This window comes from Hippichthys cyanospilos, chromosome 2 (assembly GCF_059441005.1).
Source record: "Hippichthys cyanospilos isolate Australia breed blue-spotted pipefish chromosome 2, RoL_Hcya_1.0, whole genome shotgun sequence".
Classification (NCBI taxonomy): domain Eukaryota; kingdom Metazoa; phylum Chordata; class Actinopteri; order Syngnathiformes; family Syngnathidae; genus Hippichthys; species Hippichthys cyanospilos.
Window position 1 is genome coordinate 22747028 of NC_142370.1, and position 14639 is coordinate 22761666.

A 14639-nucleotide genomic window follows, 5' to 3' on the forward strand; every position below is an offset into this window, starting at 1 on the left:
AGGCAGGTGGCCTACCAACAAAGCGGAGGACAACCCCCTCTTTAAGTGCTCACAAGCAACCCTTGACACTTAATCCAATGATGTTAACATTTAGCAAGCACAATAGATACAGTGCAAATAGTATGTAGACTGTATTCAGTGAGCTGGCAGAGACTTGCACATCTGGGCTAATAAAAGCAACGGTGAAAATACTGCTGATGTTTCCTTCCAAATCTCCCCAGTAATTCCCTATGAGCCCTGGCATTAGCATTTTTTGCATCAATTCTCTTTAGAACTTTGTGTAATATGTTGTTTGATTAAATAAATGACAAGAGTCCTCATGCTCAGCAATTAGGTAACTATGTTTCTGTGTTGGAGCCAAATTTTGCGCTTACGTTAAGTGCCCCTGTGGGGCTTTATATTGTGGCAGGCGTATAACGTGATGAAAAAGCCAGGCCAATCATCCTTAGAATTTTAATGATGAGGTGGAGGCCAAAAAGAGGTGACTGTCTTGTCTGCCTTGTGCACTTTTAGTCTGGCAGAGTGGATCTGAGAAGAAACTGCACTGGATTACAGAGATGCTTGCTTGATAACATAAAACTTCAAATTAACCAGTCGCAGCGCCTTATTGTCACGACTTCTATCTGAAGCAAGAGCAAATTCCACATTAATTCACAATTTAATTCTCAAATCCTTTAGTTACCGTGTAATGATGTCAGAATTTTAAATAATGCTTTAAACAATGCCAGTGCTTACCTGATATAATCTGATATATATATATATATATATATATATATATATATATATATATATATATATATATATATATATATACCATAATTATCATGCACATAATGAGCTCATGCAGCTCATTTGATCACATTAGACCCGAGAATTCCCAAAAGCACTGCAATGCCTTGCGTGCCAAGGTGGACCATTCCTGAGCCATCGATGGGTTACACAGCGGCTAATTACCATAGCTGGAAGGCCTCTTTTGTGGGCAGTGTTTGTTGCAGATGTCCCATTTTAAGTGATAGCCCGAAGAGCATCTCACTCTGCTGTCTATTAAAGCTTGCACTTCACCAATCAAATTTCTTATCACCTAGTGCATGGTCAGTATGTATTTGTAAATAAATGACAGGAGCTATGACCCAGCAGTAGGCATTTGGGTGATCAGTCTAAGAAACTGCAGACACATATGCCACATCAAAACTGGAAAACATCACTCTGATATTTAGCCCAGTATTTTATGGATTAATTGCTTTTACTCAAGAAGTGACAAAGTAATGAGCGCCTCCATGATGGAAATCAAATTGCCATAATTAAATCCATAATATATGGGTGCTTTTCATTTTCAGGGGTTGATGTGAGCAGTTGGGTTAAGGCGATTATTGATCATAGTTTTCAGACATAGGCTGCATTTACTTTCATACATTATGTGTTTGGACTGTCACATTCCGTGTTAAAGGACGGCCAGTAGGAAGGGTCACAAAACATTTAGTGCCAGCATTTAACGAGTTATTTAAACCAATTTCATAAAAGAAACTAAAAGCCACAAAACCTGTGGACAACTAAAATGAAGATCAATTGACTTTTCTTGTTTTTCTTTTACAATATGAGGATTTACCATGTTGAAGGTGGCTATTGCATTCACCATAAAATCGGGAAATAATATTGGTGAAGCTATTGTTCAGTGTTAATCCAATGATATTCATAAAGCTATCCAGTATTATTCCTATGAATTCTAGCTTGATGATACACTCCCCAAGGAGCAAGTGAATGAGGCTTCTTAACAAATAGCCTTTACTTCAAAGAAGCCATCGATGCATATGTATTGTACATATTGCCGATGATTACACTTGCCAGTGAATCCATCCAAATATATGGAGCAATGTACTAAGCGCCGTCTGTAGGGGTTTAATAACCACTGCTCCCTGCCCCATTGGGCTCTGGTAACAGGCCTGTTGCTAGGTATCAGCAGACACAATGTTCAATATTTTTGCAAAAATAATTACATGTGTTGCATGGTATGCAAATTCCAGTTGCTCAGCTTTCCCCTGGTCTATTCTGTCAATAAATATTCGATCATTGCCAAATAATCCATGAAAGATAGACAAATAAGAGAAGTATAATGGTTGAATTATGGAGTGAAGCAAAAATTTCTCAGAGCGATTTACGAAAAAAAAAGACAAAAAACATTGAAAGACATGTATTTAGTTACTTCCACCCGCCGGAATTGGTGATGATTTGCGCCTGCGCGTGGCGGAGGTTAAAAGTGACAGGTGTTCAACATCTGTCATTTGTCACTCGCCGTCACTGAACCATCAAGCAGGAGCTCACAGCCCGTTGGTAGGTGACGACTGAAATGCTTTTATTTGCTCGATGCAAGCTAACGGCACTGAAATACGCGATCGGCCGTTTGGTACCGCATTTGTTATTTGACGCAGTTGTAGCGCGAGCGGAGGTAAATTGTTTTTCGGCCACGATGACCGCTGAGTTTGTTTGCATTTAAGTTAGGCTATACTTGTATATATAGGTGTTTTGTTAGTTTATTAAGTACCGTTTTAATGTGACATTGTTTTGATTTTCCCCCATTCAGGTTTATGACCTGTGTGTCTCAATAAATAAAAAGGATAAACACGAGTTATATCCCCCATATGCTTCCTGCCTCGCCCTTTTGGAGGGCAAACAAAAATATTCTAACAGTCATTAACCAAAGCAGTTGAATACTGTTAAGAAGTTTCTGATTATACTTAACGATTTCGTGTTTGAATTGTTCTGTTATTACTATTTACGTCTGGACATGTTTCTCCTGTGGTCATGTGATCTTCCTAGCAACCGCCTAGCAACCAATCACAAGTTGTGTTTCATTCCTCCACTACCAATCAGGACTCTGTTTACACTATCATAGGTTGTTTTGCTCTTTCACCGGTCAGTCGGCAGGTATCGTTGTAACGGACAGTCATTTTTTCTGCTTTCAATCATTCTGTGGATTATCTCATTCCTTTCATTATTATTCCGTGCGTCCATGAGAATGTAAGTACAGTTTGAATATGTTGTCCGTTCGTGGTTTTGGATACATGTTTACGTTTGCACTGCTTCACTTTGTCCATTAATGTCTAAGTTGTTATTGCATCTAAGATTGGTATAATTGCTAAAGGCAAATATACCGTAATTTTCATACTTCACTTTTAGTATTCACGTTAAAGTTTCATCCACAAAATGTGCATATTTGTCGCATGTTTGCAGTGTGTACCGATGTGAATCTTACTCCGTGAGGGAGTGACGTCACCGCCAACTCAAATCTATTCGGCTCCATTAACCCTTTCCTACCTATCGCACATTTTGGAACGATTGGGTTGAATTCATTCTTCCTATCATTGTACGGTATGTTTGCCTGTGTTGTTTATGTTATTCTATGCTAATATAGAGTAATGTGAGAATATGATGTAACATATTGTACAATGTTAGTTATGTTAGTTATCAATGTTTAGTGAATGTTCTCTGCTCTCCTTTGCAGGGACCACACACACACATAGAAAACACAGAACACACAAACACATACACACCCACACACACACCAACCCAGATAAATAAATAGAACATTATATACAAATAAAGAGTGGCATGAGTGTGCATCATCTTTATGTTCTGGCCGGACAACCTGATAAGATTGAGGATCCTCTGAATCAGTCAAGTACAGTCCTTTCAAGGAGGTCACAAGTTTGGGCGCTATTCCGACACCTCCATTACAAATACCAAGCAACTAATCTTGGATTAAAGATTGTCTGGAATAAACGAAACAAACGGACGGGAGCGCAACACATTAAGCGCCACTTCTGGTGAAAGTTACCAGTTCACTCCCCAGAGGACGTTGTTTGACCGTCTGCTAATTTACAAGCTGGAGAACCATAGGCAAAACCATTTGGGAGACTGAGTCGGCAAATAAAGGACCTCTTAAGCCCATTTGACCAGAGCACATTGTGGTCCCTACTGCATACAAAAGTCAGCAAGATGCAAGCAACACGGGAAGAGGAGCTGGAGAAGCTAAAGCAGAAACGCACAGCGGCCAAGTCTAGTTTCACTGAGAAGGCCAACTATCTCACCTCTGGTGCTGAAGTACTGGGGGAGATTGATTTGAAAAAAGAGTGGTGGGACTTTAAAAGTGATCACTCACGAGTCGGAGCAGCAGGGTTTGATTATGCCCAGGCGCTTAGAGAAGTGGATGATGAAGATTCCCTCATGAAAGCGGACAGCAATGAGGAGAAGACAGCGGAATGTGACCGGAGATTTTGTGACACTGAACATGTTGTCTCGGGGAATTTATGGATCAGATTTGCTGAGGAAGAAATCACAACTCTCGCTGATGAAGCTGAATCAGCTTTAGACAATGCTGAGGCAATCGACCAACAGCAGATGACACAAAAGCAACGCGATCTGTTGAATCGTGACCTTATGCGAGAGGTAGAGGGACTTGAAAAATGTCTGCATGGCTGGACAGAATACTTGATTCCCCGGCCCAAACTAATGGAGTCAGGGGCGCGTGTGAGGAAGCTGAAGAAGCGGCATGAGAAACTATGGGATGAATGGGCATGGCCTGGAAGCCAACATAGCTGGATGAGTCAGATGAGAATGTGGACTCCAGAGAGCGAGAACTCGGAAAGCATCCGGTCCCTGATGGAGACACAATAAAGGGCCAAGGCAGAAGATATGGGGATACAAGTAAACAGGGAACACCCCTCGAGTCTAAACATGAACTTGACTCACATTTAAGCTATGTCCAACCTAGACAAACCAGTAAGCCCCCCGACAGTGGCTACAGTGTACCTTTAAGTGTCGACCCCAATTCACTGCAGAGGGGTCCAAGTGCGGACCACTTGACTTACGGTGTCGGGCCTCAGATTTCCTTTGAGCGAGCACGTCTACCCTTGTTTTCTGGCAACATGTGAGATTACTATCGATGGAAGGCCGAATGGGAGGACCTTCAACAACTAGGAATCCTCATAGACTGGAAAATGTGAAGAAATTCCAGCTGCTGGGCAGCTTAGGTGACAAAGTCAAAAGGGACCTTGTCTTGTCTAGTTGTGGATCGGCTGGAGATGTGTTTCGACTTTTGGGCAATAAATATGGAAATAAATCGAAAATTGTTTTACTGATTCTAAAAGAAGTGCAGGACCTGCCCTCTGTTAAAACCAATAACCCCAGAAAAACAATTGAACTAATTCAAGCAGTGGAGCGAGCGCTTCGAGATCTTCAAGTCCCCTGGGAGGAAGATGCCGTGAGAAATCGGGAAACCTTAAAGGAAAAGTGGTCGGGACACAAAATCAACCCTGGAAGCAGGTTTTCTCAGAGAAACCACTTTGATTGCCTACTACAATTTCTGAAGGACCAAGAAGACATTCTCGAAGCACTAGACGAACTTCAATATAGCCGAGCTGATTGTTAGGAGAGGCCAGGTGAGAAGAGAGGGGAGAAGAAGACGTTTACCAAAGCCACATCAGGAAAGGCTCCAAAAGGTGGACCCCAACCAAACTCATGCTCTGTGTGCGGAGATGATGAGCGGGCAGGAGTACTGTTTGCCTGCAAAGCCTTCAAAAGGCTCACCCTGGCAGGAAAAAGAGCTCAGGTCAGTAAAGCAGGAATATGTTTCAAGTGCTTACGCTTCCATGGTGAGGATGGCATCTGCACTCAAAGGTATTTATGCTCAAAGGATGAATGTAAGAAAAGGGGGTCTTCAGACCACAACTATTTACTCTGTCCAAAACCGCAGTCTAAGGAGGAGAGTAAGACCAGAGATAAGAATAACTCAACAGCTGAGAAGGGAGTGGTTGGATTGACCGGCAAACAAATGTGTATATAAAATCCAACTGGTAGAGTTCAGCTGCTACAGTGTTTAGGTAGCAGAAATTGCATTTGTTCTATGAAATTCAAATATTTCACTTCAAACATCACTTTTTCAAATCGACCGATGGTGCCTTAACAACCAACATGCACATGTTCTCAGAGTCTACAAAGACTTATGAGCAATTCCCAAGGCCGTTATCTATCAGGCTCCATTGCTGTGGTACCATTGAATAGATTTGGTACGGCAGCACGAAACCTCTAGAGCAGGGGTCACCGATGTGGTGCCCGTGGGCACTGCGTAGCCCCCAAAGATCACCTGAGTAGCCCGCAGGCCTGTTCTGCAAATAGCTTACAAGTAATAGAACATTGGTGATTTTCTATCAATTTTACAAACAATTATACATGTTTTACATTTACATTACATATTACACCTACATTTTCATACTGTTCACTACAGCTCTTAATTATTGTGAAAAATCATTAACATGATAGGCACCTTCACATAAATTGGTAGCCCTTCGTATTACTCAGTACCAAAGGAGTAGCTCTCCGTTTCAAAATGGTTGGTGCCACCTGCTCTCGAGGGCCAGTATATTTAGCATCTTCAAGGCCAACAGAATATTGTGTGCTATGTCTATGAAAATATGGGTGTTGCCATATGAAAGATTGACTTCATATGGATTCAAGATTCTTCAGTTAGAATTGATTTAGGTAATAGATATGTTGTAAGTGTGGAAACACTGCTATCCAACGGTCACAGTTATCACTACAGTCCTCAGTTGGCTTATATAAAGTAAGCATTACCATAAAAAAATCACAAATGTTATTGTTTATTATTGTGATTACTATTTTATAAGACGAGAATCCTCGTCCATGGAACTGAATGAGTTAGAATGCCTTGTCAAGGCACAATAATATATCGCTCCAGTAACGATTGTCTAGATTTCAGACTGCCATCATGAAGGTTTCTGGCTCACTCTCACAATTACGGTGCTTTCTTGGGCAGCATTTCTGTCTTTAATTGCTCTCTGCCTTGTCAAAAACACAAGGCAGCAAGCTGCATGTGACCTCATTAGTGTTGAGCTTCTCAAAAAAGGAAATCTTACTTCTGAAGTGTTTTTTTTCTGTTCGCTCCATGACCTCTTTTTACCCAGGGTTGTCTTCCTACTTCTTCAAATGTTCACATCTGATAGAGGAAATTCACTTGTGTACTTAAATATGTCTAGATGCAGTCTTGTGCTGTGGTTTTTCTTAGTGATTCTGTTTGTGTTGCACACAACGATTTGCCACTCAGGTCTCAGCTACATTGCAATAAACCTTATGATTACATCTTTTCTACTTCTCCGTATACAGTAGAGCATATACTGTACAAGATGGGGGTGCACTCTGTGGAGTGGCGATGTGGGTGCAGCAACATGTTAACTCACTGTCACACATGGTGCTCGTTTTGGGAAGTAATCAAAATAATTTGTGCAAAAAGACCCAGACTTACAGTGTGTTTTGAATGTACAACCCTAGTATTTGTGCGAGGAATTTTGTTCCTCCCAATCTCCAACTCCGTTTTCCAATTGTATTACTTTGTTTTTAAGAGGCACAATTTGGGAAAAAAAAGTCCTTACCATCTTCCTAGTAGCAACGAGCCAATGATACACTACAGTTATCTCCAATGTCACAGCCGCCTGAGTCTTCGCCACAGGGTCAAGGAGCCAGAACTGCTCACAAAGACCTGCTGAATCATCTTCTTATACTGCTGGGTATATACGCAGCTGTGCTTGCTTCAGCATCCTTTCAGCACTTCTTTATAAAATTCCTGTTTTTGTTCCCCCTCCTCATGTGTCATACTTGCAAGCGATATATTCGATACAGCATATGAATAGTAATACTGCATGTGAACATATTTTGCTGATGACTCATTTCAAGCTATAACAGCTTCCAACTATTCTGGCATGTCTGTGGCACAATCTCTGATTGAGTTCATCCCAAAGGTGTTGAATTGAGGTCAGGCCTCGCAAATTATTCGGCAACAAACTCACCCAAGATTGCCTCCGTGTACAATAAATTCACTAGGGCACATTTGAACGAGGCACAACTCACCCTTGTGATGACCAGTTTCAAAAAAATACGGACAAACAAACTCAGTGGCAGCTTTTTTGCCAGAGCTATTAACGCTCTGAACAACACCAAAGCAAGAACACAAATACCAGTATCACTCCATGAAACTATGACTTGTATTGTATAATATTCATTCTATTTATTCAAACAGTATTTAATTTGCATCAATCGTAGCAGCACTCCCAATTTCATTGTCTACTACTGTAGATGTACAGTAATGAAGGCATTCTATTTGATACTATTTCGCAATACTTCAATGGGAAACTAGAATAAGCCTAGAGGTTGGACCCCTGCTACTTGTAGGGCTGCAAATAGTAAAACTACACCTTTAAATGATACCCTTTGAAATGCATTGTAGAATAAGTATGTGATTATATCAATCCAAGAGAGCTGTACCATAGGCATGTGGGTGGGTGGATGGATAAAGTAAAATACGTTTTGGATAATGGGTACAATAACTACTGCGGTCCAGTCTACTACTATGCTAAAAACAAAACATTAAAACAAAAAATCATACTTTGTGTATAAAAGTAGTGCCATAAATGTGCTCTACAGGCAGTACCAGCACAGTTTTAAAAAGGACTTTTACAGTCAACAAACCAAACTTGTTCCATTGAAATGGGACCTGATTGCGGGATGCTCTCCAAGAGCCGAATGGAAGTTAATCCTTGTTTAAAAGGCCCCAAGTGTCAAATTAGAACTGAACTAGTTGAGCATATTTATTCCGATCGTTGTCGCTGTTCCATGCAAAACGTGTCAGACAATTATTGAAGGTGCAAGCAGTCATTATACATCCTGTTGCCTGTCGTCCCACAGAAAGTCCAGTAAACCTGACATGCAGAGCCTTTTTTGGATACAGCGGTGATGTCAGCCCACTCATTTACTGGATGAAGGCGGAGAAATTTATTGAGGATCTGGATGAAGAGCGTGTACGGGAGAGTGATATCAAGTAAGTCCTTTGGTAGCAGGTTTTTATTGATTAACATGGAAAAAGGGCTCATCGAGCTACATGGATTTCATCACAGGTGACTGACTGCCTGTTGAGTGCAGCGGTCAGTGAAGGCAGGGAAAAGTGTCTGAAAAAATCATGAAATGTAGCAAATGACACCGATTCTGACATTCTGTTTATGGGAACAGCAGATTCATTTGAAGATGTTTTCATGTAAGACTCCCTTTAACTCTTTTTCATGGTATAGAAGCATTGAAGATAACATGGGAGTTCATCTAAAGTAGGAATCCAATCCACTAGTGTAAACAATCGCTGCCTAATAAAAGATTAACCGTGAGCAGTATGACACGGCTTGGCGGAGGAGTTAGTGCCCTAGTCGGTGACCTGGCATTTGCAGATGTCTCTCCCCCTGCTGGCATGTTCTGCATAGCTCTCAGCGTAGCTCTCTTGTCACGGAAGACACTAGACCAATTAGAACCTAAAGAATTCAAGGTGACAGCATGATGGAGGCGAGAAACTTACCAGGCTGAAATTAGGGCCCTGGAGTGTGGGTGTGCAGTCTTTGATTGGATCCTGAAAATGGACAGGCTGATGGCTCGCGTCATGTTTAGGGAGGGTAAAATACGTAGAATACAAACCTATCAGATCTTTTGCCAAAGAGTTATTGTCCCAGGAACCTAAGGCGAGTTGTGCCACCTTTGGCAACTACGACTGAAATAAAACATTTGCGGTGATTGGAAATGGGTGATGATTTCGGAATTTTGAACCGCTCTTCTTTGCAGATTTGGTTCAGCTGCCATTTCGGGGGGGTTGCTAACATAAACTGCCTCTTTGAGGTCACATCGCAGCATCTCAATTGGATTTAAATCAGAGATGTGACTTGGACACTCCAAAACTTTAATTTCGCTCTCTTTGAATTATTCTGCGTTAGACTTGCTCGTGTGTCTCGGATCGTTGTCCCGCTGCATGACCCCAGAGCGCTTGAGTCTGAGGGCACAAACTAATAATGAAAATAATAATGGCTGAAAATTCTCCTTCAGGATCTTCTTGTGAACAGCAGAATTCTTTCTTTTGTCCATCACAGCAAGTTGTCCTGGACCTGAGTAAGCAAAGCAGCCTCAGACCATCATACTGTCACCACCGTTTTTTACTGTTGGCATCATTCTCTTTTTTTTTATCAAATGCTGTGCTGTTTTTACGCTACAGTGGTCCCTCCTACTTCACGGTCTCAGATATCGCGGTCTCAGTACTTCGCGGATTTTTCCAGGAAAAATTAAAAATATTTCAAAATAAAACAATAATTTAAAAAATGCGCAAGAATGGAAAAACATTGAAAAAAGCAAAAAAGTACATTATACGGTACTCTATTTATCAAATAACTAAGTAATATTGGTTAATTATGTTATAAATTCTTCAAGCGTTAGAGTTCGTGACGTTTTTATCTTATTTTGAAATGCATGCTTTTAATTTGTTGGGTCGCGTTGCGTTTCCGTTTCGTCTTTTACGTTCTCTGTGCGTCATTCGACTGGTAGTGAATGATAACGTAAGCTCATATTTATAGTTTATTATCATTTATGTTGATAACGCACGCTACTGCCTATGTTTAGTAAGCGATGAGTGTTTATTCTGTTTATGTGTTCGTTTGTGTAGAGGTTGCACTTTATAGTTAGTAGTGGTTAGTTGTCGCTAACCCGCTAATGTCGGCTAAAAATACAGTAAATTCATAGATTAAAGTTCGGCAAGTGTTTGTATGTTCGTTGACTGACTTTAACATTGTTGTTGATTTATTATTCAACAGATACTACATGATACACCACACATGAGCCAAAATAAATGTGAAGTTCAACGTGATGACTTGCGTACTCTTTCACCAGAGTCTTGGTGCAGATAACCAGTCCTGAGAACAAATTCTCCACAAAGTAATATTAGTTATTTAATGAATATACATTCATGTTAATAAGGATAATGTAATGTTAAAAGGAGAAAGGCAATAAAATATGAAAAAAATACAAAAAAAAGGATTATTTTCGGTTACTGCGGCTATATTGGAGCGTACATAGAAATCTAAGAACTGATACCCTACTTCGCGGGTTTCAGACTTCGCTGGGGGTTGACACCCCCCATTAACCGCAAAGTAGGCGGGATCACTCTAAATTTTTCTCACTGCACACCTTCCAAAAAGTTCCTTTTTTTCTCAGTCCACAAAATCTTCTTCAAAATCTTGAGGATCATCAAGATGCTTTTTGGTAAATGTGAGACAAGCCTTTGTGTTGTTTTGTTACAGCAGTGGTTTTCCTAGGTTATTTTGTGACCTCCTGGATGAGTGGCCGTTGCACTCTTGGAGTGATGCTCATTTGTAGACCACTCCTGGGAAGGTGTGCCACTGATCCTGGTTTTCTTTTCCTGTGGATAATTGCGCTGATCGCTGGAGCCTCAAAATCTTAGAAATTCCATGTGAACCTTTTCAAGACTGATGGACAATGTTTTTCTCCATTCTTCTGGAATTCCTTTGTAACATGGCTTAATGGATTTGAGCTTCTTTTTTTTTTTTTTTTTTTTTTTGCCCACATCACTTAGCCTGCATCAATCTATCCATAGTCTACCCCTTCATCCGGAGTCAGGTCACGGGGACAGCAGAAACCCATACCTTCCTCTCCACATAGGGTGTGTCCAAATACACTGGCTGAATCTTCTAAATGACAGTTTTCAGGCTGAGTCTTTCAAAGCCGCCAATGGCTCCTCCTAATGCAGCTTGCGTAGACTGCATGAACCATTTAGGCTTCACAAACTTAACGGCCAACATGGTGGCCAATGTGATGTCATTTCTGAATTAGGGAAGCTTTTTTTCTTAATCAGATGACATCGATATGTTTCTACCCTAAGGATGAGTGGCGGGTTTCAATTAAAAAAAAAAAAACAGGCTACCTTTTCACCTGGCCTTTTTTTTTTCTTTCATAAGTGTTGTGCACCTCCAGGCAGTGGAAGAAGATTGCTCTGAACCTCGCCTTCATCACTCTGGAATGATAAATATAGAAGAGCCAGGGCCCCACACCCGAAAATGGCCGATTGTAGGCCATAATGAGGGATCCAAAGGCAGTGGTACCCTCCATCTTCTAAGATGAAGTTCCCCTGGAGGAGGTTCAAACCCGAGAGACGCCTGATCGACAGACCCAGGTCAGCCGACGTAGATGTCTAGGAAGCAGCCCTGATGCTCACACATGGCCTGCAGAAAATTTGCAGTCCTTATAGTCCTCACCATCAAGGCCACTTGGACATTTGATCCTGACATGGCAGCAATCAATTGCCCCAGCTGCTCTTGAAAGGGCCTGTTTCCTCGCCAGCCCTGCAAACCTTTGGCTCGCTGCCTACAGGCCATCTGCATTGTTGGGGATGTGGATGACGATGGTGAGGAGCCACCATTTCCAACTGATACAGTGGACGATGTAGTGGACAGTGGACGCAAAACACTCGTGATACCACCCGATATGATGCACCACTCGCTAGCCTGAAATGAAAGACCAGCACCTTGATCTCCACACCCCATCCATGCCATCGGTCCTGGTTTAATAGGTTCAGTAAAAGGGACGGTGTGTAAGATTTAGACCATTGTTCATTAAAAAGGAATAAATGAAATGGTTGTAAATGTAAAAAAAAACTTCCAAATGAATGTGTTCTAACCAACAGTTTGCTTTAAATATAATTATAGGTCTAGTTATTGTGAAATTATCTTACATGTGGGGGTGGCACTTCTCCGGAGGTGGTCACGTTTATTATAATTACGGATAATGGTAAATGCAGCACCTGCAACACCTCCTGCTGTCCGTAGTAAAAAAACACTTTTACACACTATTGCTTTAACACTCTAAATGAGTCTCTGCTCAGGCGAAAGTTCGATTGGAGATCCCCTACGTTAAAAACACAGACCAACACCGGCACACTCAGATTTAGTCATAAGTATCGACCTCTTGGCTGATTTGTGAGGAATAACACAACTCAAATTAGTTGGCTCTCCTCTCCTTCTCAAAAAGTAGGTATTGTAGAATGTAGAATAAAATAAGATTATTAGTCCATAGGGCAAGTGGGATGTGTCAGGTAATTATTTGTCAGAGCCTCTGCTTCTGCACACCAACTTCTTCTGCAATCCCGGAACACGTGTTAAATAGAACGGTGTGGAAGAACAGATTATTCAATTATTTTTGTTGCACTATGTATATATATTTTAAAATTGTTTTTATGAGACATTTTAAAGACCACAGAATAATGCAATGTTTTTAAGACATTATTGACTGAAAAACAGAACAATGTTTGCCCGGAAGGAGCCTTTGCTCATGGCCGTCCCCATGGAAACAAATTCCTGATTTGAAGGCTGCGTTTAAAGGCCAAGTGAATTTGGACTGGTCATGTGACTGAAAAATTCACCCTTCGGAGGATCCAGCCTTTGAATTTGGACACACCCGTCGTCTGATCAGAGTGTCCAGCAAGCATCTCGGGCAACCAGATGCCCGGGCCACCTCAGCTGACTCCTCTTAACGTGGAGGGGCAAGAGCCCAACTCCGTGTCCCTCCCAGATGACCGAGCTTCTCACCCCATCTCTTGGGGAAAGCCCAGACATCCTGCGGAGGGAAATCTATTTAGAGCGTTTTTATCCGGGATCTCGTAGTTTCGGTCACGACCCACAGGTGAGGGCAGGAATGTAAATGGACAGAAATCAGGAAGGGGACAATTACTTTTTCCATATAACTGTACATATGTTCTCTTGGGTAGCAGTAACAGCTAGCAAAACAGCTGACTTCTATTCCTGAAAGAAAGCTAACACTCATCCTTTTCAACCCTGTTCCTGTGATTTGAGTGCCAGGACTCCACCGAGGATCAAATCATCTACTGAAAATTGTAATATTGATGTGTAAGATGAGCTATTATTACCTATTATTGATCAACATGTAGCAAAAAATCATTAAGGTGAAGGTTTATTTTTCAAAAACATTGAAGCCCAAATGTCCTCAAATTCAGGAAAGACTCATTTACCAATTTCAAATAAAGCTTTAGGGGTGTGGTAATAGACCTTCAGCCAAACAGCAGACATGATTGTAGCGTGTATTCTACATGCTAAATTAATCATTGGCTGGATTAAAAATTGCCAACAAAAAAAAGGATTGCTTTTTATTCTTGTAAGGTTCTTGTTGTCCTGTAAAACCAAAAGTCTGCCTGCAGATTAGTATTATTATCTCTCTCCAACTCTCCAGTCTTAGACTAAGTCTCAAGTCATGATTTATTGACATTACTGTGCGCACGCAGAATGTATTTTCTCAAGCAGAACATTTTGGGGATGAAGAAAAATCCATAACTCATTTAAGACTCAATGCTCTGCCTAAAACCATCTCACCCCATAGTGTTGTGTTATTGTTTTCCAAAGGTGTTTCTGGTATTTTTGAATTATCACTGGGAATACAATTTGAGTATAAAAGGCATGAAGGTTCGCCGCAATAGCACATTATTAGGTGCAAAAAGCAGCTTGTATGTTTCAGATCTTATCACTGACGATAACAAGACGTCACTTTGGAATGCTCATCGCAATGGGAACAAATCACAATACAATACGTTTTGAAATAAACTTTTTCAACTTTAACTTAATCAAATCAATTAAACTTAATATTTCTCATTTAAAAAACTAGCCATAGACTATGAATTAAAACACCTGTTAACAAAACATTATTTTGTGCAAAAATCATGTTCACAAATGTGGTAGAAACATTTT

General features: G+C 40.9%; 1 protein-coding gene across 2 annotated transcripts in view; it reads left to right on the forward strand.

The window, feature by feature from the left end:
- LOC148427865 (interleukin-1 receptor accessory protein-like 1) overlaps window positions 1–14639 on the forward strand; it is a 122225-nt gene that overhangs the window by 93625 nt on the left and 13961 nt on the right. For both annotated transcript variants that reach the window (XM_088408151.1, XM_088408150.1), the window contains one exon: window positions 8752–8884. In XM_088408151.1, the coding sequence (XP_088264277.1) occupies window positions 8752–8884 (133 nt within the window). The remainder of the gene's footprint in view (window positions 1–8751; window positions 8885–14639) is intronic.